This window comes from Salminus brasiliensis, chromosome 5, assembly GCF_030463535.1.
Source record: "Salminus brasiliensis chromosome 5, fSalBra1.hap2, whole genome shotgun sequence".
In the NCBI taxonomy this organism is placed as follows: Eukaryota; Metazoa; Chordata; class Actinopteri; order Characiformes; family Bryconidae; genus Salminus; species Salminus brasiliensis.
Window position 1 is genome coordinate 5,682,902 of NC_132882.1, and position 25,671 is coordinate 5,708,572.

The following is a 25,671-nucleotide window of genomic DNA, read 5'->3' on the forward strand; positions in this document are numbered from 1 at the left end:
CCAGTAATATTATAGGGATTTACACTAATATGACTCAGGCTACGAAGCAGTACACAGTTCCCCCAAGCATTTTCTGTCCAATTCATCAAAGTTCCTGGATGTGTTGCTCTCATCTGTGTTAGATCATCCTGGAATAATCTGTAGAACATCTATACCGTACCTAACATCAGTTTATTTCTGTCTGGTTGACGGTACAAGCAGATTTGCAGTGGATTGTGGCTCTGACCCCATTGTCTGATGTGTCTGTACAGGTAATTTGGCTCACACCAAGGGCAAAACGTCGGGTTCAGCCCGACTGGGCACGCGTACTCCTCAGCGCACCATTAACTTCGCCAAGGTACTGCTCCCTGCACAGTCTGCTGAATAATTACTGCAGTTTTTAAGATGATCTTTTATCTGTGTGCTAACTTTTCTCTCTGATTCTCACTCTGCCCTCCTGATCTGATCTTTATTCCTGCTGCATTTTCCACGCATGTCTTGTCTAAAGATGGGAGTTCTGGTGTTGTTCAGTTCCCTCTCAATCAGTGAGGTAATAACACACCTTTTAGTATCTGCCCTGCCCACCCATATAGACCAGAGGAAATACATGTGGCCTGTTCTGCTTCTTCCATCTACCATGTGTGTGCGTGTATGTGCATGATTGTAACCAGCCATCTTCATCCCATGCATTTACATACAGACCTCTGAAGTCATGTTGGTGTTCTGTGGTTAAGGTCATGCCCAAAATATGGAAATCTGGGCCTAAACTGGTTTTCTCTGTGAGAAGAATGAGTGGCATTTTCAATAGTGGTACTTGTGGTGAACCTCAAATGTTCCAAATCTGATACATTGTGTCTGAATATCATTGGATTATGCGAATTATGAAAGCTTTAAGGATTGGAAATGCTATTGTTGCTACAAACAAGCCAATGCAAGACAACTTTTGGTGAGGTTGCTATCAAAATACCCCAAGCCTTGTCAAATAAGAGGAAGTTAAGTGACTTTGTCAGTAGTATAGTCTGAGTTGCTGGTGGTTGGCCTGGGGTATTTTGGTGAGGTATCCACCAAACAACCCCAGTGGTAGACTACAGTCTGAGTAGCTGGGGGGTTGTGTAGGGTATTTCAGTGAGGTAGCCACCAAGATACCCCACCCAAACCTACAAGCTTTGACAAATGAGGTCAGTTAAGTTGCTTTGGTAGTAGTATAGTCTGAGTAGCTGGTGGCTTGCGTGGGGTATTTTGAGTGAGGTACCCCACCCAAACCAGCCCACTGGGTCAGGTGAGGTCAGTTAAGTTACTTTTATAGTTGTCTAGTCTGAGTAGCTGGTGTCTTATGTGGGGTGTTTTTGGGAGGTAGCCTCCAAGACACCCCAATGGTAGAGTACAGTGGTAGACTACAGTCTGAGTAGCTGGGGGTTTGTGTGGGGTATTTCGAGTGAGGTACCCCACCCAAACCAGCCCACTGGGTCAGGTGAGGTCAGTTAAGTTACTTTTACAGTTGTATAGTCTGAGTGGCTGGTGGCTTGCCTGGGGTATTTTAGTGAGGTAGCCTCCAAGCAACCCCAGTGGTAGACTACAGTCTGAGTAGGTGGGGGTTTGCATAGGGTATTTCAGTGAGGTAGCCACCAAGATACCCCACCCAAACCTACAAGCTTTGACAAATGAGGTCAGTTAAGTAGCTTTGGCAGTAGTATAATCTGAGTGGCTGGTGGCTGGCCTGGGGTATTTTGGTGAGGTATCCACCAAGCAACCCCAGTGGTAGAGTACAGTCTGAGTACCTGGGGGTTTGTGTGGGGTATTTCGAGTGAGGTACCCCACCCAAACCAGCCCACTGGGTCAGGTGAGGTCAGTTAAGTTGCTTTGGCAGTTGTATAGTCTGAGTGGCTGGTGTCTTACGTGGGGTATTTTAGGGAGGTAGCCTCCAAGACACCCCAGTGGTAGAGTACAGTGGTAGACTACAGTCTGAGTAGTTGGGGGTTTGCATAGGGTATTTCAGTGAGGTAGCCACCAAGATACCCCACCCAAACCTACAAGCTTTGACAAATGAGGTCAGTTATAAGTTGCTTTGGCAGTTGTATAGTCTGAGTGGCTGGTGGCTTGCATGGGGTGTTTTAAGTGAGGAATCCACCAAGCAACCCAGTGGTAGAGTACAGTGGTAGACTACAGTCTGCATACCTGGGGGTTTGCCTTCCAGATACCCCACCTAAACCAGCACACTGTGTCAAATGAGGTCAGTCAGTATAGCCTGAATAGCTGGTGGTTTGTTTGCGTGGGGTATTTTAGTGAGTCAGCCACCAAGATACCCCACCTAAACCACCAGGCTTTGACATTTTAGTGGTGTTAGCCTACTGTTGGCATGGATGTAGCATTATTTACTGTGTACTATTCAGGATTCAGTGACATTTAAGACCACACACTTACAGGACTAAACATACTGGGTTTGAAAAGTAAGTTAATCAGAGGATGCAGTAATGTCGGAAAGCTGCTTAGACAAGGCATGTTGATTTATATAGCATATTTCATACAGTTCAGTCAATCCAAGCCCTTTACAAATGAGACAGTAAAGATCTGAGGTTCCCAATTTGAGCATGATGGCAACTGTAGATTGTTGATACAATTCCCGAGGTCTATAGTAATTGTATTGTAGGAATGTGAGTTTTGTAAATGTCATTAAGGAGTTCATTTCACCTAGTCAGTGATTCAGTATGCGGTTCATTATATGTGCCAGTGGTTGTGGCTGATCGGCTGCTTTTTGACCGGGCTTGGTAATGTTACAGTTGTGTTTTCCAGTACAGTGAATGGGTTCTGTTCTCTAGACACACACACATGTGTCTATAATGTCTCCTAAGCCTGGGAGAAAACAAGGTGTACATTTAAAGATTTCAATGTCTGCAGTTCCGTGCCCTGTCTGAAACTAATTGAGACTTTAAACATATTGAAATTAAAGGTCTTTGATGAGGATGTGAATATATTTACATCCATTTGCATAGTAAGTCATGCTCTCTTTAGAAATTTCACATCAAAGATTCGGCCCATTGTTTCCATAGTGAAGATAAAGCCACCTGTGCCAGTGTCTCCAGTCTGCACATTCTCTGTGCACGTCTCTCTTTGTGTTTGATGCAGTTCAGCAAAATGTCCGTAAAGCGATAGTTCAGCAAAAACTTTTACAATGTCCTCCTTTCCCCCTATAAGCCAAAGCATGCCTGATGGCTGATGTCTGAAGTGTGCTTCACTAATTATGCGCTGAATCTACAAGACTAAATCGTCATATACTGGGGCCTTTATATATATACCCCTCTAGCCCACCATACCTGGCATGTATTGGGCATGGTGCCTATATGTTCATGTCTATCTGCTCCAGAGAGTCCTATTTTATTGTCAGTACTTATCTACAGGGACTAGAAAAGCTGTGTGTGTGTGTGTGCATTTGCACATCTGTGTAAGCAATTGGTGCAACTTCAAGTACATAATGGATTCATTAGAAGGGGTGTCCACAAACTTTTGGAGATCTAGTGTATCGACCCCTATAGATAGGGGCAGCCAGGGCTCAATAATGGTGATTGGTGGTTGGTGTGGCGCAACAGATAACACCACTACCTGCCACTGAGCTACCACACCCGGTCTGGGTAACTATGCTGCGCTACATCAATAAGAGTCCTTGGGCAAGACTCCTAACACTACATTGGCCCACCTCTGTAATACAGGTAACCTTGTAAGTTGCTCTGGATAAGAGCGTCAGCTAAATGCCGTAAATGTAAATGTAAATATTAGAGAAGTGGGCTTGAGGAGTAAGGTCAGCAGTTCAATCCCCTCAACCAGCAGGTTGAAGGGGGCGGGGCAGCGGAATTGCTAACTACGTAAGCCTCTAGGGGTGTAGTGGTGCACGAAAAAAGGAATGGTTTGAACCACACCATGGTTTGATTCAAGAACCTGTACACTTACAGTGTGACGCTGGTCAGCACAGGCATCGGTTAGCTGGGGAACCACTACTACTAGCAATGCTGCAATGCTGCATCAGCGGCAGTCGCAAAAGAGGCGTGGCCTGGTTTCACATGTTTCGGAGGAAACATGTGCTCGTCTTCGCTAGCATAGGGGAGTTCACATCAATGGGTCAATTTAGACAAAAAAAGGTTCTTTATGGATCTAAATTGGTGTATCCTACAGATTTACAAGCATGTTCCTCTGAGGACAGCAGGACGCTCTGCTATGCCACATGGCCAGTAGTTGTCAGTGTGTCAGAGATGCTAAGCTAACCATTTCCCTTTCAGATTATAGAGCACATTGCAGCATGGGAGAGACCCTGGGAAATTACAAAGGGAATTGCCTATACTAAGATGGATATAATTACCACGAAAAGGGAGAAAAGGAGTTGTCAGTTTGGACAAGGGCTAGAAACTGCATGTTTCCTTTACTGTCAGGCCTACATGTTGGGCTTTTATGCTGTTCCATGCTTTGACACATCTGTGTTTACCTTGCTCTTTTTTTTATGCATCTCTCTTTCAGCCTCGCTCGCGGAAATTAACACTCACCCCCGAAAAAAAAAATGCGCTTGCCTTGCCTGTTGAGCACACCGTGCCTTTCCAAATGGTGACTGATGTGCATTCAGCCTGATCCATGCTTCTGGTGTTACCTGTTACTTCTGCTTTATGGCTTCTAAACCCACCATGTGTAGAAGCAGGCTGTAGAATTGATGCCTTGTTGCTGTTTACTGTTGTCCATAGTAAGGCCGTGTAGACCCTCGCCCTATTCTGTAGATTCTCACTGCTGTGAGTTTTCAATAGGCTGAATATTTTGTGTGTGTACAGGGGGACAGCGCTGGGGAAAGCATCCATCACCCTCGAGAGACCACCAACATGAGGACCCAAACTGTGGCCTCCTACTTCAGAGTGAGAAATCTTTACTAAACACCATCTTATACATCATCACTGTCACACAGGTTACCTTGTAGGTAACCTTATTTTCACTTTTTGAATCTGGCAGTTGTTCTTTACATTGTGTCAGAATTTCATGATGAATTGACCAATAGAAATGCTCCAAAATGACTTGGATTAAAACTATTTTTACATTGACTTCCATTGAAAGGTAAGGTTTTTTTCCTCCTCCTGTAAAGTTGCCATTTTGGAGATATGAGCTTTTTGGTGCAATGCCAACCATATAATAGTACAACAGACTTGAAGCCAATTCCCCTTTTAGTTGATTCTGATTGGTGAGAATTCACCCATCTATGATGAATTTCACCTTACTCCCTCTGCCAAATTCACCCCAGTTGAAAATGCCAAGTTATGATAATATGGGAATCAGATTACACCAATCAGTCATAACATTAGCACCACTGACAAGTGACGTGAAAAGCATTGCTTATCCTTATCTACTGTGGCTCCTGTCAAGGAGTGGATATATTAGTATAGTAGGCAGCTAGTGAACAGGCAGTTCTTAAAGGTGATGAAGGTGTTAAAATTAGGGAAAATGGGCAAGAATCTGAGACACTTTGACAAGAACCAAACTGTGATGTTCTAGACAATGACTGGGTTGGAACATCTCCAAAACATCAGGCAGGTCTTGTGGGGTTTTCTTTTCTGGTATGCAGTGGTCAGTACCTACCCAAATAGGTCCAAGAAAGGCTGACAGGATCGTGGGCCCCTAAGGTTCACTGATGTGAACCACAGAGGCCCCACCTGACAACTTACAGGACTTGGATCTGCTCAGAATCTGCTGCTAATGGTAGTCTGGATGCCAGATACCACAGGGCATCTTTAGGTGCCTCAAAGGGTCAGATCTGTTGTGGTGGCACAAACAGGGACCTACCCAATATTAGGCAGGTGGTGCTAATGTAATGGCTGATGGGTGTATATGGAATTGTATCACACTGTAGTATGTTGTGGTGTGTTGTCATTGTCTCAGCGTTAGTTTAAATAATAAATAGACAGGTTTAGATATTTGTTGGTGTTGTTTAAGTGATGCCGACGGTTCTCATGTAATTAGCGATGGGAAATTTCAGACAATTGAGAAAAAAATCATGCAATATTTTTGAGAATGACTTTTCTGCAAAATATCTCTAGAACAAGGTATAGCTAGAACAAAGTGGCTGTACGTAAAAAGGACTCTTACGCCGCAGTCAAACTGGGTTTTGCATTTTGCATCGCCTCGTGAATTGGGCTTGGGTGTGAGCAGGGTAAACTGTCCTTCATTTTGGTTCATCAGTTTTACAAACTAGCTAATGTGCTATCAAAACTACTAAAAATCCCAAGAGAAAAAACAATTACCATCTAACCCCACCTCCCGACTGTGTAGTATTTTATAATCCCCACAAAAAAGAGAGTCTAATGTCTTCTGTACTGAAACTGCAACAGTCGGCGCTTCCTCCATGTTGGCTCAGGCAGAGCAGAGACAGTACAGAGCACCCCACAGGTCACACCGCCAGGGCTGCAGTGCTATTGGTCGTGGACGCAAGTTCCCAAGTCAAAGTTCACCAAACTTGAAGTCAACGTGATAGTTTGCAGGCAAAATTCGCCCCGGAAGTCACGTACGCAAAATTCGCTCATTGGCTACGTTCGGGCTGCCAGTCCAAATCTGATTTTTGGCGTATCTAGATTGTGTCCTGGTTGATTTTTGATAGTCTGGACAGCCAAAACCCACATGAAATTTGGTGATAGGTGATAATAATCGGATTTGTACAGATGTTTCTCAGTCTGGACACTTGTTAGCAACTATGTTGTTGCCGCGGCAACCCATGCAGATAGGTTTGTGATGTGATGAAATCTGATCTGATTGCTTGCAAATAACGGTACAGACGGTCATCTCACCAGATCTGATTTGCCTGCAGTCTGAACACATAAATATATGTTTTTTCTTATGCAGAAATTTGTGGACAGAAAACCCCAGTGTGAACGCGGCTTTACGAAGAAGCTAACTTTGCTCATTTCTGTGTACCAGAGTTAGAGCATTTAATTGGGACAATTTTTCATGACTTTTGTTTCTAAGAAATGCTCTAAGAAACTAAAAATAGAAATATTGACATATTAATGTCAGATATATTTCCAAGGGGTTCATATTTTTACTGAATCAGGACTGAATTACTGAGTCGCTACAAATCAAACTGAGTTAATTTAGTGAATTTTTTACACTCCAGATCAGACTGTGGTTAAGATCTCATGATCTATTCCTCTTTACTGCTACCCTCTTCTTTTGGAGCAGTATTCCTTGATGGACCTCCTTTCAAAGATGGTGGCGGGACAGCCGCACTTTGTCCGCTGTATCAAACCCAACAACGACCGCCAGGCCAATAAGTTTGACAGGGAGAAGGTTCTGATCCAGCTCCGCTACACTGGCATTTTGGAGACAGCCAAGATCCGCAGACAGGGCTACTCTCACCGGATCCTCTTCACCAACTTCATCAAGAGGTCAGTCAGGGACGAGGGCGACACATGGCCTGAGTAACTGTGGCCGTGCCTGGGAATTTCAATGACATACACCAGGCTGTGGGATTAAACGCTGTAAGATTCTGATACTGCAGAGTTCAGAGAGTGATTTGTATCACTTCATCCTGGACAGGAACATCTTAATAAGTGGCTCTGCAATTTAGGAGCACCCCAGAACTTGGACTGGCTTGGAATATGCTTTTCTGAGGTCTTCTGAGAAAATGATATTCTGGCACGTGCTTGTTTATGTTGATGGTTAGCAAGTAAGCAAGGAACAATGTGTGTCTGCAGGTACTTCATTCTAGCTTTCAGAGCCAGCGAGGAGCCAGCTGTGAGTCCTGAGACATGTGCAGCTGTTCTGGAGAAGGCCAAGCTGGAGAACTGGGTGCTGGGGAAAACAAAGGTGACTTCCTTTTACCGTACTTTGTTTAAAAAGAAGCTGGGCTGTGACCTAAATACAGTATATGTCCATATGTTTGTGGACACCCCTTCTGATTTAGCTACTTTAAGTTGCATCCATTGCTGACACAGATATGCATTGAGCTGTGGAGCAGTGGAAGAACTGTGTTCTCTGGAATGATGGATGGGGCTCCATCCGGCACTTTTGGGATGAGTTGGAGATGATGTACCTGAATGCAATCAAATCCTTACAGCAATGCTCCTCCAAAATCTGGTAGAAAGCTTTCCTCCCTGGACAGTAGAGACAGGGACTCCAGCAAAAGCAGCTTAAACTCTTTTTAATACTCTTGAATTCAGACGAAATAAAAAATAAACCAGCAGGTGTCCCAATACTTTTGTCCATGTAGTGTAAACTTCACCATAGTGATTTGAGAACTGCACTGATGGAAATTGAATCTGTGTGTGTTTCTGTGCTCAGGTCTTTCTTAAGTATTATCACGTGGAGCACTTGAACCTGATGATCAGGCGGAACACAGACCGGATTGTCCTGGTGCAGGCATACGTGCGGGGATGGCTGGGGGTCCGACGCTACCGGAAAATCCTGGAGAGGAGAGAGCAGAGTGCTGTAGTTCTGCAGTCAGGTGAGGGCACTGCCTAGCTTTCAGGGTGGTTCATGTCTGAAACAGTATTATGGGAATACGTGTGAGTATGCTTTGGTACAGTGTTTTCGAACATAGTCCTTAGGGCTTCGCAGATGACCCACATTTGTCCTCTACAGCCGGGGTCACAACACTATGCATTTTTAGCCCCGATTCTCAGTCTGGCTGAGTCTGTGCTGAGTCAGAGTCGACGGTTGGAGATGTAATGTAGTAGTGTGCGAGGGACAGGCCCTGATTTTTGACCCAGGACTAATCTAGTAGTGTATTCTGGTCAGCAGATCAATCTGAACGATCGCCCCTTAAATAATTCCACCTTAAATAATGCAGCAGCTACATTCTGGCGCTAGTACATATCCAATACTAGGAACATGACTTATAAGAAGTATAAGAAGCCAACAGAAGCCTCGTATGTGGGGTAGCCTCCAGTATGTGCTGTGCTCCTCACCTCCAGCTCTGTACAGACCATGCTGACCCCATCTTCCCTCCCATGACCTCACCTAAAGGCCTTTTCTTTCGTTTTGGGTCAGTGGTGCAAATGGTGGCATGACTCTCCGTCTCCTAGGTAAAGCAAGGCACTTGTGTTTTGGGGTGTGTTCGGTTCGGTCCAGAAGCAGGTTGAGGTCGCGTAGTGTATAATCCCTAATCATTGAGTTTGCAATGGCCATAAAAATCAGCAGAGCTCAGTGGGGTAGTGTGAGATTCCCCATCTTTTAGTCAATCTGCTGTGACTTTAAAAGCCATGTAGCATACACAAGACTTAGCCTAGCTTCCAGCACACTGTGTTAAGAACCACTGCTTAAGTATAACTCATTGACCTGGACTGGTGAACACTGTGAACACTGCCTGCATCAGATTCGGAACCCTGATGCTGGTCTACAAAGCCAAGAATGGACAGGCCCCTCCGTTCTTGATGGCAATGGTCAAAAGCCGATCAGTACCAGGAGCCCTTCCAGCTTTGAGTATGGCTCAGCTCGACCCGCCATCTCTTAAGATCCACGGAAGATGAGCATCCAGGCTTTTTTCTGTCACCCAGGTGAAGTGAACTTCCCCTGGATGTCCGAATGGCAAAGTCGCTCGCTGCCTTCTAACCCAGACCCCTGAAGACCCTCCTCCTCCAGTTCACTTTAACATTGCTTGGCCCAAGTATACCCAACATTCAGACTTTGAGGGTTTTTGAGACCTCCGAGACACGTTTGTGACATGACTTGAGTCATATGACATGTCAAAAATGACAAAGCTGATGATCTTCTGTCTTCACCTCCAGCATACAGAGGACACAAAGTAAGAAGGCAAGTGGCTGACGATAAGAGCAAAGTCAAGCTGGAGAACTCGATCATTAGGCTTCAGGCTGGTGAGAACATATTTCTGACCATCAAAGGTCAATGATATTTAACCTAAACAACTTTCTCTTCACTCAGGCTTCTCATGAATGTTCTTCATCTGTGTGTGTGTGTGTAGTGTGCAGAGGATATCTGGCAAGGAAGACGTACAAGGAGTTGGTCGATGAGAAGAACAAAGCTGCTGCCAAGATCCAGGCTCACTACAGGGGACACAGGGAGAGGAAAAGTTTCCAAAAGAAAAAGTACGCACTAGATTGCTCTATGTTGGACCTGACACATATTTGCAAATGTACACACACAGCTTGTTTAGTCCCTATAGAGAAGTCTTGCCACTCGAATAGGATTCTCTGCCTAAAGGCACCATGCTGCCTAATGCCAGGCGTGACATAGAGGGGTATAAAAGCCCCCCAGCATTGAGCTGTGGAGCAGTGGAAGAACTTGGTTGGTGCTCCATCCAATACTTTTGGGATGAGTTGGGGATGATGAGGTGGGGTGGTGATTATCATCCAACATCCTGACCTCACTAATGCTCTTGTTGCTGAATGCAATCAAATCCTCACAGCAATGCTCCTCCAAAATTTAGTAGTAAGCCTTCTTCCCTGGACAGTAGAGACAGTTGCTCCTAACAAAAGCAGGATAAACAATATTTAATACCCTTGATTTCAGAAGAAACAGTGAATGGGGGGTGTCCCAATACTTTTGTCCATATAGTATTTACATATAACTGCCCCTGTTAACATGCCTGTGCTGTTTTCTTTTAGAGAAGCCATGCAAAAAGAGAAAGCACAAAAGCAGGAAGACGACAAGGAGGAATCTGAAGAAGACAGGTCCATCCCAGCAGATCAAACCCAGGACGATGGAGGGACAGAGCCAGATGATGCTGATGAAAAGGCTGCCGTGGTCCTTCAGAGCAACTACAGAGGCTACCGGGAGAGGAAGAAGTTCAAAGAGCGGCAGGAGCAGAGCAAGACCCTTTCTGGGGATGAGCGTGCTGTTCCTTCTGTGAATCCTGGAGAAGAGTCTGGGCCTGAGACCGCAGAAGAGCAGCTGGATGTCCCGGCTGAGGATGAGGAGGCTGCAGGTGCAGAGGATGGGGACACTGAGCAGGAGGCCAAAGCGGCAACGGTCATTCAGAGCAACTTCAGGGGCCACAAGGAACGCAAGAGGCTGCAAGAGGAAGGGAAGCTCCCAGCAAGGGGCAACACTGGCAAGACTCCCCAGGCTGAGGAAATGGCAGAGCCGTCGGTTGCAGAGGAGCCAGTTGAGACGGGACAGGAGGAGTCTGAAGACAAAGAGAGCACTTCACTGCATTCAGGAGGGGAGGATGAGGAGGCTAAAGCAGCCGTGGTCCTCCAGAGTAACTTCCGTGGCCACAAGGAGCGCAAGAGGCTCCAGGAGGAAGGGAAGATTCCAAAGAAGAACACGAAGGGAGAAGAAGTGGTGGAACCAGAGCTTGTAGAGCGGGATGGTTCACTAGAAGAGTCAGCCGAACCTGAGCTAGAACAGACACCAGAACTGCCCAACACCGACCAGGCCGAACCAGACGAGGAAAGAGCGGCCACTGTTCTGCAGAGCAACTACAGAGGCCACAGAGAGAGGAAGAAACTCAAAGAGCAGAGAGAAGGAACCAATGGTGCACCAGAACCTCCAGCTGAGGAGCAGAACGAGGAGGCCTTGAATGTCACAGACATCCAGCTGGAAGCCGAGGCAGAGGAGGGACAATACGATGAAGAGCAAGCAGCTGTGAAGATCCAGAGTAACTTCAGAGGATATAAGGACAGGAAGAACCTTAAGGCCACAGCGCAAAGAGAAGAGGAAGAAGTTGAAAGGTTCTCCAAACAGGTGAGAACCCGAGACTGTTTTGATTTATGGGTAAAGTTCATCAGGTTCTAGTGTAAGGCCCAGGCCCTGTCTAGAGCTAGAAGACCTCTGGATCAAATCTAGGAGTTATTTTCATGTGACTGCTTCAACTTATCGCCTGCATGCTGTGACTGTGGAAGACGCTGTTCTTCGCTGCTTGGGTTTACGAATCCAAGAAAAAAATTATGAAAACTGATGAATAGATGAACCTAGAACCTTCTACTAAAAGATAACAAAATAAATTATATAACAAAAAAAAACATTTGAAATTCCGCAATCAATCCACCGTTGCATGAAATTAATACTTTTCAGAATTCATGCGCCCCTCCCCCCAAAACGAGCCCAGAATCGGTCCTGGGTGTAGACTCGTGTATTTGGGCCAAGTGTGAAAATGCCCTAAGACCTGTCTCAAAGTTCCAACTTGCTGTTTGTACTTTTGCTTGAGTGTTTAATAATCAAATCATTTCAAAATGTGAAAAAATGTAAAGGTGCACGTATTCGTCACTGTGGACTGTACAGCGAAATGTGTCCTCCGCATTTAACCCATCTGGTAGTGAACACACACTCACACACACACACACGTGTTAGGGGCAGTGAGTACACACACACACCCAGAGCGGTGGGCAGCCAACTCCAGCGCCCGGGGAGCAGAGAGGGTAAAGGGCCTTGCTCAAGGGCCCAACAGTGGCAGCTTGCCGAGCCCGGGAATCGAACCCACAACCCTGTTATCGATATCCCGGTGCTCTAACCGCTGAGCCACCACTGCCCCAATAGATATGTGACATATCTATTTAAGTTGTTGGCCTATTTTAAACCCTGAAGAAAATCAGGCTTATTATGGTGCATTAAATTAAAATTACTATATATATTCTTTTAATTAATTTTTTTATATAATATACAAAATTGAACACACCTGCTCCCTATGCACACCTGAGACCTAGTAACACTAACGAGTCACATGACATTTTAGAGGGAAAATGACAAGCAGTGCTCAATTTGGACATTAAGGGGTTTAGTCTCTCACTTTCGTTGCCGGTGGTTTAGACATTAATGGCTGTATATTGAGTTATTTTGAGAGAATATATATATATTTAAACATTGCATATTCCATATTATGTTTTTGTCCTGTAGATATACAAATGGAACACCAAATTGTTCAGAAATGGATTTTGTTCATTATTTGTAGTATATAATTTATTTATTTATTATATTTATATAATTTGTAGTATATGATCTATATTTTTCAATTAATAAATCATATTATAATGTTAATAATGTTAGAATTCTCTGTATGTTTTTGTTCATATATATATATATATAATTTTTTTATTTTTTTTACCATGATTCTCTATTCAGTATATTAAAAATAAGGCAGAATAACAACGCCTAAGCATATACTATATACTAACTGTATTTGGACACCCCTCTTAATCTCTGGATGACCTCTTAGAACCTCCACCATCAGCTGTGAGTGGAATTATTGAAAAGTGGAAGTGTTTAGGAACCACAGAGAGCAAATCAGCCACCAAGTGTCAGACCGCACAATGTTAGAGCTGCAAAGGGGGCCCAACTCCATATGTGACATCATATAAGCTCCTGGAGGTGTAATATGTAGGTGTCCCAATACTTTTGACCCTATAATGATGTACCATTTGGTGGTTAGTTAATAATTATTAATCATATTTATCCAGGATTGGAGTTGTGCACCCCTGCTGTGCAGCTTTTACTGTCCTATTAGAAATGTCCAGCACTCACTTTTAAATGACAGCTCTTTACCTCAGCCAACCTGCTGGTTTCCCACTAGATGATTTCTTTCCTCCAAGTCTAGAAGTGTCAGCCAGTATAGCACAGTGACAGATGCTCAAAGACTGTGTTGCTAAAATTGATAATTCATCATTATTGTGCTGCTGCTCAGGCCTGTGCCCCACTTCTGACTGCTAGCGCTGTGCCAGTGAGCAGAGCACTTAACCCCAAGTTCCCTCAGGCAGCTCTGTCCGCCCTGCCCACAGCCGCTGTAAAAAGAGCAGGAACTGCTCAGTGACCTCACCACCACAAACTAAAGGTCAACGTAAATCACTGGGCAGTGATTCACATCGTCATCTGAGCATTTATTATTTTTTTCAGGAATAGTAACTGTGATTTAATGCTAATCGGAGTCTGCCGAGCATTCGTCCCCACGTATCTGTACAGCCCCCGGGATCAAACAGACTAAACGGTGTCAGCTGTTCCGACATACTGTACAGCTTCCTTTTGGCAACTGTGACATTTTCCTTTGTGCTTCCATTCAGATAAGCAGCGTCTCTGAGGACTACCTGGCTCTGCAGCAGAAGCTGAATGAGATCATACTGGCCCATCAGATCAACCCCGCCAGCAACGGCATGTTTATGAAGGGACAGGCCCTCAATGGCTATGCGGGGACTGATCAGCCGCATTCAGGTACAAGTCACACACTCAGTGAATCGAATTTTCTCAAAAATTAATAAACAAATAATTAATTATCCAAATCCACTTGCCACAAAGCCTTTCTTCCTCAAAACACACATTACTATGAAAGGACGCAAGGCCACGGCACACAAACAGACAGCCGAGAAAGCAGCAACTCTCTCCGCTGGTCTGTCACAGCCAAGGATGCTGTCAAGTCTGAGCCACGATGTGTTCTGACACTGGCCTTTTAACCTCACTATCCGCTTTACGCTTTTCTACATCCATCAAAGAAAAGTCTATGTGCACATTCTGCTACATGGATCCCTTAACAAAAACCTCATATCTCCAAAATAGGAACTTTACTGGAGAAGGAAAAAAAAATTAACTGCAAAAATGCAGAGACAAGATTTTTGTATGTATATCTCTACATGCACTACATGTCCAAATATTTTTGGACACCCTTTCTAATGAATGCATTCAGCACCCATTTCTGATACACAAGTGCAAATGCTCACACATATACAGCTTGTCTAGTCCCTGTAGAGAAGTACTGCCAATAGAATAGGACTCTCTGCAGGAGCAGATCAACATGAACCTATTGGCGCCATGCTGCCTAATAAAGCCAGGCGTGGGCTTATAGAGGGGTATAAAGCCCCCCAGCATTGAGCTGTGGAGCAGTGGAAGAATTGTGCTCTCTGGAATGATGGATGATGGAGCTCCATCCAGTACTTTTGTGATGGGTTGGGGAGTTTGGTGATGAGGTGGGATGGTGCACATCCAACATCCTGATCTAATACCAGTGCACTAATGCTGTTGTCACTGAATGCAGTCAAATCCTCACAGCAATGTTCCTCCAAAATCTAGTAAAAAGCTTTTGCTGGACAGTAGAGACAGTCTCTGAAAGTCTCAGTATGCAGCCAAATAAGCTAATTCCCCCATGTGCATTTAAGAGAGCCACAGGGTGGGGGCACAGCTCACTGACTGGTGATGTCACTCCCTAAAAACAGGTGGGAAAAAAACAAGCCCACTCTAGTAGTTAGTAAGTTTAGTGAGCAAGGATGAACCAGTCTACTCAATGAGCCTGAAAACAGTCTAATACACTCCTAAGACCATTCCCTCGTCTCTGTGCTCTCCGATATGAGGCTTAATCCTCTAAACAGGTGTGATCTGAGCCTCAGGTAGCTGGAGCACGGCCTGTGCTGTGGGGTTTAGCCTGCTAACTAACTCATCTAAGGCCTAGACGGCCGGCTACAAGTCCAAAACCCAGCAGAACCGGCCTCTCATTTCTCCAGTCACCAGTCGCTCGCCTTCACTCTCAGACTCCAGTTTAATGGTCAGCACTCGTGTCGGGGTCAGCAGTTAGTCAGCAGCAGCTGCTCTGGGCTGTCTGATACTCGGTGGAGCTGTAGCCGAGCTAGTTAAGTAAAGGCTAGCGAGTGGCTCCAGATCCAAAACCACCTGAAATCTTTCTGACAGCAGCAGTCGCTCGATCATTAGTCAGCAGTCGCTCGAGACGTTCTCGTCTAGACGTCTATAAGTGGGGTTTCAGTCAGACAGACCTGAATGTTATCCTGCTAACTAAGCTAATGCTAACCAGCTTCCCTCTCCTGATCCAGAGCAGTTTAGGATCTATCATGGTCAGATTAAACCAGACGGTGTAAACCTTTATTAAATGGTTGATTTGCATGAGATTACCCCATGCCCTGGTAATAGCGTATACCGTGGTGTTATTGTGAGCTGGGCAAATATCGGTATGGAAAAAGAGGATACTGCTAGTTTGACTCTTCTCCAAACACTCACTCGAAAGTTTTCCCTTATCATTGGAACAGCCATTTGCAGTGCTTCCTCCTGAAGCCTAACCTCAGACAGATGCCGAGTCTTCAGTCGTAGCTGCTGGCTTGCGTGGAGATTTTATCAGCGAATTAAGTTGTCTTTTCTTTTTTTCTTTTTTTTTTCTCGGCGCCCGATCGTATCTAACGCAGGGGATGTCAAGTGTCAAAACAGGAAAGGAGCTTCTCGACACCACGTGTCATCAGAAAATTCCCTCAGCTGCGCAGATCTATTGTTCGATTTCCTCAGATGTAACATGTAATTGCTTTAGTGATGAAGAGAGAGAGAGAGAGAGAGAGAGAGGGAGAGATCAGTATGTGCACTATGTGCATTGCAGGCTTGTCCACTGTGGAGCTGTGGAATCTATTATCTCAGACTCCACTTGGTTCGCAGGTGAAACTCTATTATTTTGTCTGGAGTGATGCCTGTTGTTTTCCCGTGGTGCCTGTGGTGATGTCTCTATGTGGACGTCACCACTTCCCCTAAAGCAAATCTCACTGCTCCTCCTGTAATGTCATATGCAGGGGCTGAAGCTGCAACACACAAGTAGTTTGGACCTTCTGCTTAGACCTCGGACGTCTCTTTAAAGCAGGGGTGAGGATCTCCAGTTCTGGAGGGCCGGATTCCTACACAGGTATATGCTTATCCTGCTGAACACACCTGATCCAACTCGTCTGTTAATTGGCAGGTTTAGCAAATGTGGTGTGATGGAGCAGGAAAATCAGCAAACTGTGCCGGACTCCGGCCCTTAGTTTCCTCACCCCTGCTTTAAAGCAACAGCTTCAGGATCATGCTGATGTTCCACTGACTGTAACAGGGGGAGAACAACGTCTCCGTCATTCCCACTCCGGGCCGGAGCGCTGCTGCTACTGCACTATATGGAGCTTTGGTGGTGGAGCTGCAGGAGGAGAACCTCTCTCCAGAACTGCTGCCGTGTAACACTGAGTAACCCATAGAGTCATACTAGTGTAAAATCCTGTAGTATTACTCTACTGCCTCAGTTCACATGCTTCTCCACCTTCAGATCGCCCAGCTTATTCAGAAATTCATGTGTACAGCTGTCCATGAGGGGGCACTCAAAGCTTGATTTGTATTTACAGCAGTGGTGTAAAAGTGAATTACCCAGCCAACCTCTAGATGGCGCCCAGGAGCACAAAATATTAGTTTTCGCATAATGCTACGGTTACGCAGCTTGCAGAAATGCAGGCCTAGACCCATAATGACTAACAGCTATGGTGACAACAGTGACAGGAAAAGCTCTCCGAGTGGATTTGAATGGTATTGTGGGAATTGTAGTGGACCTGTAGTTCTGTCGTCTCTCCCCCGCCCCGTCCTTCTCTCTCTTGTCGCCACCAGTAGAAAGAGCGACTCTCATACACATTGATAATAAACAAGTATTTCCGATATTCTGGCCTTTTCTCATTGTATTTCAACTTGAACCGGCTGAGGACGCTGTGTCTGCATTATTGGACAGTCTGGGTGTGTGTGTGGAAACAAATCCAACATGCTAACCTTTACACACTACAGACTGTACTGACTACCTCATGGGGGCACTATACCACACTGTAGGTACCATGACTGTGAGTTTAATAAAAAAAATGATCAAAAGAAATGTGGATTAGTTTTATGCTTTTTTTTTCTTCACGTTGTTCTGAACCCGTACTGAACCATATGATCCAAACTGATCCCTACTGGTTCTTTGGGTCATGAATGAATGTAAAGAACCTTTTAACCCTTTCACAAGTACAGTTCCATCTGTGGGATCCAAACATTCAGCTTAAATTCTACTTCGCTTTGATTCCCACAACATCCAGCGCATCCCTAAAATACAGGAATTTTCCATTCCACCTTAAATGATGCAAAAGCTACAGAAAAAGAACTCACTCTTGACAGATGTCCAGAACATTTACATTGGTAGATAACCTTTACATCAACAGAAGGTTCTTTAGACCTTTAACCCTTTCACAGGTAAGTTCTGGATACCTGCGCTCTCAGATATGAGGCTTTATCCTCTAAACGTTAGTGATTTGAGCCTCAGTTAGCTCGAACACGGTCTGTGCTGTGTGCCAGCTTTAGACCTTTAACCCTTTCGCAAGAAAGTTCTCAATATCTGCCCAGAGTGAGTTGCTTTTCTGCAGCTTCTGCACCATTTAAGGAGGAACGTAAAGTTCCTGCATTTCAGGGATGCGCTGGATGTTGTGGAAATCAAAGCAAAGTAGAATTTAAGCTGATTGAAGCTGAATGTTTGGATCCCACGGGTGGAACTGTACTTGTGAAAGGGTTAAAAGGTTCTTTACCTTCATTTAATGCCCAAAGAACCATTTGAAGCTCCTATATCAGATCCTATTAAAAGAAGCCGTATGAGTGGATTCATGTGATTTTAGATAAGATAAAGTGCTACAGTGCTAAACTGTAAAGCTACTACATAGCTAGAAAAGTTCAAGCATAAAATAAACTCAACGTCTTCTTCAAGCACCAGAGACTTTCTGGTCGAAATGCCTTCTGACTGACCTAAACTGAAGCTGTAATTCTTATCCACAGGTGACAATTGACCAGTAATTCATCCCAGCTGTGAGATGTCCTATAAAAAAGTTCCAGCCTAATAATAATTAATCTAAACAATCATAATCAAACTTTATTAGAGTTGCTCTCGCTCAGATGCAGAAAAAGCCGAGTGGCCTTTTGAATGCCAATCGCATTTCTCTTTATACAAAAGGTCATTAAATGCTAATCATGTTTCATGAGAAAGTGCTCCTGTAATTACGTCAAGCGTTATTATGAGAACCTTAAATTGGCTTCATTTCTTCGAGCAACAGAAAATTACTGATGACCTTTCGAGGGCCATGTTCAATAAATATGACAAACCCCCCTCCCCTCCCTGCGTCCACGTAAGCCTGCCAGCCGTTGATTAATTGGCTTCATGTTGGACGTGGACGTTGGATGAGTAGAAAGGTCTGAGCTTTAGGCTTTAGCTACCAAATACAATGATAGCAGATTAAAGATCACATGTGTACCTTATACTCATGATCTCAGGAAGCTCAGAGGAAATGGGATTTGATAAGAAATATGGAAATAATACACTCTCACTCTCTTTCTAGCACTGACCAAATTAGAAAGACAGGAGGTAGTGCTGCGACTGAGGGAATACTGTATGTTACCATGACAGCATTTGCTCTTATTGTCAGTGTAAGTCGTTGAACTGCCTATTTCTGGCACAGAATGAGTTAAAAAAATGAATATTAATACAAGATAATACAAGATCAAAAATAGACATATGTTCTCTGCAGAATTTTTAGAGTTAAAATTGCTGGTTTCCTGGTTCAGACCTGACTTTTAAGCACAGTCCACATATTTAGGGTCAGAACTTCAGGAAGGTGGACATTCAAAAAGCTTAATATTAGCCTCTCCATGACCACCCTTGTGGTCATTGTGTTTGTTTGAGGTCTTTGTCCTGTTGGAACACCCCATTGGGTCCAAGCTTCATCAATCTAGCTGACAGTTTGAGGTTAAGCTGAAGAATTCTGAGGTAGTTTCCCATCTTCATTATTCCATCCACTTTGTGCAGTTTACTGTGTGTAATAGTGCAACAAAACAGCCACAGAGCATGAAGCTACCACCACCATGCTTAACAGTTGGTATGTCTTAATACATTTGTCTAAACTAGGGCTGGGCAATTCATTAAGAAATATTCGACATTCAGAACCTCTAATTATGGTCTTTTCTCACTGTTTGTGTTCCTGAACTGTCCCATTAAAAACATACTACCACGATAGTCATGTAGCTCCACCCCGTCCCGTCTGCAACATGGAAGGAACATGGAGGAGAACTCAAACAACTGAGCCAACTGGTTCGGTTCTTCCTCCAAAACCTAGCAAAATGGTGAAACCTCCCAATAATTTATACTCACATATAATTTTCAGCATTTAAAAATGGCCCTACAAGATATACAGTATACAAATCTACAGATCTGCAGCAAGCTCTTGGACTTTCCCATTGCACTGTGTGTTGGACAATCCAGTAAGTGCTGGCAAACAAATCCTTTTAATGTGGGCACAGAGAAGCTGCTATTGTAGCCAATCATGATCACTAGCAGTTAAGAGTTAAGAGGCCTTGAAGCTTTGTTGAAGCTTTCAGCACCACTGAATGTCCAATCTAAGAGGCTGTATGCATAATTATGACCCTGTGTTGATTCCAGGAAACCCTAAAAAAGGTAAACATGTGCACCAGATTCTTGTTTTTATTTCTGTTTCTGAGATGATGTTTGTTGTACTCCAGTAAAAAAAGAGCAGGACTAGGGTCATGACTTCCTTATAATTAGAGGTATGCATTTTAATATAGGGTTAATATAGTAAGCACACACCCATATAACCATACAAATACTGTACGTGCACATACATTCTCAGAGCCCTGCACTCAGAGTGTTTTGTGTTTTTGACGTCAGCAGTCCAACAAGTTCTGATTGATCGCTGTTGGAAAATCACGACTCGCACTGCCGCAGGGTTAAACTGTGCCGACGGTCCGGCTCGATAAGGGCAACAGGGTCAGGCCTTTGTTCAAAGTCCTCTGGAGCTCTGATTCAAACGGGAGTGATTTGCCAACCCCATTTTCAGTCTCTCTCGAGCTGTTACACCCCCACCCACCTCCCATAGACATTGCTCAGTAATGTGAGGTAACAGGGTTCTCCAGCAGGGGCCTGGCTTTCAATCCAATTCTGGGAGACCTGACAACATTGCTCTCTCTCTCTCTCTCTCTGTCTAAAACTATGGGAGTTACCCATTCAAATCAGTCTGACTGCATGGATCAAAAACAATTACACATGGCTCATGGCCTGACCTGTTTTTAATGTGGGCCAAAGGACTCCCTATTTTCTCATTGTATGAAACACACATTTTGTGGGCTTCTGGATCTCTGCTTCATTATGGTTGATTAGTTTAATTCGCTCTTGCCTTAAATGTACCCAGTTTACCTACTCTCTGAAAGCTGTAGTAAACTAGCATAGGGTTCTGGGAGCAGATTAAAAACACTGTGTGTCATTTTAATTGAAATCCAGGCTACAGTGAGATACTGCTATAAAACAAATGCCCCAGAATCTCACCATTTCTCCAAACATAAGCAGCTGAAGAGGTTCGTTGTCAAGCTGTTATCTTAAATAAGGCCAAATAAGGCACTGTGAGGGCATTGTAAGGCATGATTGACCCTATTTATCCAACAATATGTTCCCAGTCCATGAATAAAAGTGTCATCGCAGTGTTTCTAGCCTGATGCTGAGCCTTTTTTTTTCTTCAGCTGACACTAAGCAGACACGGACCCCCCGCCGGACCCAAAAACCAAAGACGCTCAACACGCCAGAGGACTCCACTTACTACAACCTCATCCATGTGAGCTCACGCTTTGAAGCAGTATCATATAATGAGCCACTGCAAGGCTGACAGGAAGGGTTCTGTGTGTTCAGATCAGCGTTTCTTTACTTCAGTCCTGAGGATCCAGGGACTTTTTGTGAGAGTTGTAGTGGAACCTTTGACAAACACCAAAAGGAAAAAGTACAATAATTTAACAGTCATTTAGAAATGGCTCCACAAGATATACAAGGCATTTAGCTGATGCTCTTATCCAGAGCGACTTACAAGGTAACTTGTATTACAGAGGTGGGTCAGTGTAGTGTTAGGAGTCTTGCCAAGGACTCTTATTGGTGTAGTGCAGCATAGTCACCCAGACCGGGAATCGAACCCCAGTCTCCCACATGGTGTGATAGCTCACTGGCAGGTAGTGGTGTTATCTGTTGCGCCACACCAACCCCCTTTTAATGTGGGCACAGAGAAGCTGCCAGCTGTAGCCAATCATGATCACTAGCAGTTAAGAGTTAAGAGGCCTTAAAAGGGTAGTTTGTCCTCATTCAGGATCACCCTCATTTCACAGCCATGAAACTGCATGGACAATAAGTGGGTGCCACTCTTTAGAGCTGGGATTAAATGTACTGTACATGTGGTCCTGGGGTTTTGTCCTCTGTAGGTTCCACTCTGTGGTTCTATTTACGTACTTATGGTCAAGCTATTAGGTCAGGTCAAGTCAGGTCACCTTTAAGAGCACATCTAAGAGACTACAGGAGCCAGAGTTCTGTACAATTTAACAAAATTTTACAAACCAAATATAGAAATTAATAAATAAATAAAAACAGAACATCACCTGGACGTTGAACCATAAACTCTACGACTACATTTACACTATTTGGCTGAGGCTGTTATCCAGAGCGACTTACAAGGTCACCTTTATTACAGAGGTGGGCCAATGTACACTAATAAGAGTCCTGCCCAGGGAGCATTCATGTGACCAGTCACCTAGACTGAGAATTTGAACCCCAGTCTCCCACATGGTGTGTTTGACTTAAACACGGCAACTGCAGATAGCCTCCTTACATTGGCTGTTCCACAGTATTGGAGCAGCCACAAATACATTTTGTAGTTTAGAGTTTAGTCAGAAGAAACAATAATTGAGCAGGTGTCTTAATACTTTTGGCCATCTAGTGCATTGTATGGCCATACAGATGGGAAAGTTGTATTACTGAGGTGTGTAAACCTATTAATCCAATCCCATGTGAGCTTTAATCAGCCTTGTGTGTCTGTTGTTGTATGCTGTATGATTGTATCTCCCTTAGATTCACCAATAAGTTCTCCCTTGAGTTCCCTCTCAATCTAGTTAAAAAGGAAGCCCACCATTACTGCTACTAGTGCAGGGCTGGAGTATTTCAGGAGCAGGGCTCTACCATATGGATAAGGAGCCACTGGCCTATTGTAAATCTCACTGGCTTATCTCATTCTGCTTCCACAGCGCTCCGTCCAGGACGACAAGAAGAGGCCGCGAAAGCAGAGGTGAATGAATTATCTGTGTGTTACTCAGAGTTTTGAGCTGAAAGAGATGATTCCTGTGTCTGTGGGTGAAGATAACAAGGAAAGATTTGTGCAAGCGCTGCAGCAGGAGTGTGTCTGTATTTAACAGCCTGTAACACAACATGTTCTCACTGGCAGGAGCTGGCATTAACTACTGCTGAGCAACTGTGTTTGGAGCTCCTTACAGCTGTTTGCAGTCTACACTGTTTCAGTAACAGTGGCTTTTAGTACAGCTGTAGGAGTGGACATACCAAGCTTCATCAGAATCTGCTTATTACTTTCAATAATTCAATCATATATATCATATATATAGTCTGCATATATATATATATAGTCATCCACCAATGACTGTATATATATATATATATATATATATATATATATATATATATATATATATATATAGTCAGCATATATAGTTCTCTACCAATGACTGTATAGATCATATCATATATACAGTACAGGCTTCAGCTCCTCCCCAATAACTGTATAGATCATATATATCATATATACAGTAAGCGGTTCAGTTCCTCTACCAATGACTGTATAGATCACATAGATCATATATACCCTCTGTGGTTCAGCTCATTCCCCAGTGACTGTAAAGATATTATATATATAGCTGAACTACAGCTATATATAATATAGCTGTAATATAATATAGCTGTATATATATACAGTCAGCAGTTCAGCTCTTCCCCCAATGACTTTATAGATCCTATATATCATATATACAGTCAGCAGTTTAGCTCCTCCCCCAATGACTGTATAGATCATATATATCATATATATACACTCCGTGGTTCAGCTCTTCCCCCATTTACTGTAAAGATGGTATATAAATATTATATATACTGTCAGCAGTTTAGCTTGTCTCCAATGACTGTATATATCATATATACACTCTGTAGTTCAGCTCTTCCCCCAATGACTGTATAGATCATACATATCATATATACACTCCACGGTTCAGCTTTTCCCCCCAGTGACTGTATAGATTGTATATTATATCATATATACACTCTGTAGTTCGGCTTCTCCCTCAATGACCGCTATCCACTGCTATCCAACTGGCTTTACATAACCCTAAGGAGCGATTCCTAACCTTTGAATGGTAGATTATAAGGCAGTGGCCAGCAGCAGGTCATATTCATCAAAAAGAAGGAGAAGGTTGACGACTCCAGCTTAGAGAGAGAATTGCAAGAGAAAGACAGAGAGAACGAGAGGGAGAGAAAGATGTCCTGTGGCTTTGGTGAGAAAAGACGACCTCCAGAATCGCTTGCAATAAAGGTGGACAGCAGTGTTCATCCAAGGGAGCGAGGAAAGACAAGAAGACGTGGAGAAAAAACTAATGGGCTACGTCCTTGACCTGAGCAGCATCATACAGCATCTTTGGCAGGACTGAGAGAGTGAGCGAGACGGAGAGAGAGTGAATGCCACTGGTGTTGGAAGCTATAACAGTGCTCCAGTGGAGCTGAATGATATAAGACTATTCACGCTGACTGAGAGGCCTTGAGCAGTGGGGCTCGCCAGCCACACACATCACTGTTTTTATTACATAACTCGTCCAATAATGTCCCCGAGACACAGGACCGAGAGAAACCCACTGAAAAAACAATGCCTATTTAAGCCCATCACTGCCAGAGAATCAGCCCAGAGACCTCTAAGCATAAAGAAGTGGACCAGTTAGCAGGGAATGTTACTCACCAGTGGGTAATGGGCCCTAGCTCAAGCTTTATGTCTGTCCTAGACATACACACAGCCACAGTTAGCTCTGAGGTGCAGTCAGCATGCCTTTTATTACGTTCTGCAAATGCTCTATGAGTTATCCATCACTGTCATTGCACTTTGGGTAGCATCTCAAAGACTAATACTCTATAACATAAACCCTCTATAGCTGAAGGCTTGGTCTGATGGTTCTCATACTGATTCTCAGCTCTGCTTCTCTCTCTGGTCACCAGCCCGAAGAAGTTACTGGACATTGACGACCAGTACTACCAGGGTCTGAGCACCAGTAAGTCCACAGGCTGCCTGCCCAGCGAGACCCAAACCTCCAGTGAGTTGACGGCGGCAGCAGAGAGGAGACAGTCTACTGAGAGGCCGCTGTCCGACATCCCCAAGTCTGACACACCCAAAGCCCCCAAGGAGAAGAGGTAGGCATGCTGAAACGCCGGATGATACATATGATACATCGTCACTGTTGGTACAAAAGTTTGCCTGTTGGTCCTCTAGACACAGTGTGCGGTTAACTAGCTGAAGACATTGCAGCCAGGTGGTAGCTTTTAACCTAGCACAGCACCCATTCGCTTCCCCTGGTTTGGCTCTCTTGATATATCTGAAATACCATAGCAACCAGCTTGCAGCACTATGGTACTTGGTGTGGCACAGTGGATAACACCCTTATCTGCCAGTGACTGGGGTTCGATTCCCGGTCTGGGTGACTATGTTGCGTTAGACCAATTCGAGACCTTGGGCAAGACTCCTAACACTACATTGGCCCACCGCTGTAATACTGCGTCGGCTAACTGTTCCATAGCAACCACATAGCAACACCATAGCAAAGATCAAGCAACTGCGTGAAAGTGGGAGTGTGGGTCCACCACCCAAACGTACACAAGAGTGGCTCTGTGGTCGGAAACTGACCACTGATAAAGGGATAGAGGATGAATAACTGTCCCTAACTGTACACCGTTAAGATGGAGCTCCAAGGGAGGTGTCGCTGATAAAGTGGTCAGTCAATGTGACATGCTATTCTTATATACCATATATGTCCAAATTGCTGACGCAGATATGCAAATGCACACACACAATGCTTGTCTAGTCCCTGTAGAGAAGTACTGCCAATAGATTAGGACTCTCTGGAGCAGTTAAACATCAA

General features: G+C 44.2%; 1 protein-coding gene across 1 annotated transcript in view; it reads left to right on the forward strand.

Moving 5' to 3' along the window:
- Positions 1-25,671, forward strand: part of myo3a (myosin IIIA) — a 115,199-nt gene that overhangs the window by 88,399 nt on the left and 1,129 nt on the right. Inside the window, exons 24-36 of the mRNA XM_072678687.1 lie at positions 252-337; positions 488-529; positions 4,785-4,865; positions 7,174-7,379; positions 7,689-7,800; positions 8,275-8,437; positions 9,720-9,806; positions 9,914-10,037; positions 10,557-11,637; positions 13,944-14,091; positions 21,196-21,287; positions 22,735-22,775; positions 24,755-24,946. Coding sequence (XP_072534788.1) covers positions 252-337; positions 488-529; positions 4,785-4,865; positions 7,174-7,379; positions 7,689-7,800; positions 8,275-8,437; positions 9,720-9,806; positions 9,914-10,037; positions 10,557-11,637; positions 13,944-14,091; positions 21,196-21,287; positions 22,735-22,775; positions 24,755-24,946 — 2,455 coding nt within the window. The remainder of the gene's footprint in view (positions 1-251; positions 338-487; positions 530-4,784; positions 4,866-7,173; positions 7,380-7,688; positions 7,801-8,274; positions 8,438-9,719; positions 9,807-9,913; positions 10,038-10,556; positions 11,638-13,943; positions 14,092-21,195; positions 21,288-22,734; positions 22,776-24,754; positions 24,947-25,671) is intronic.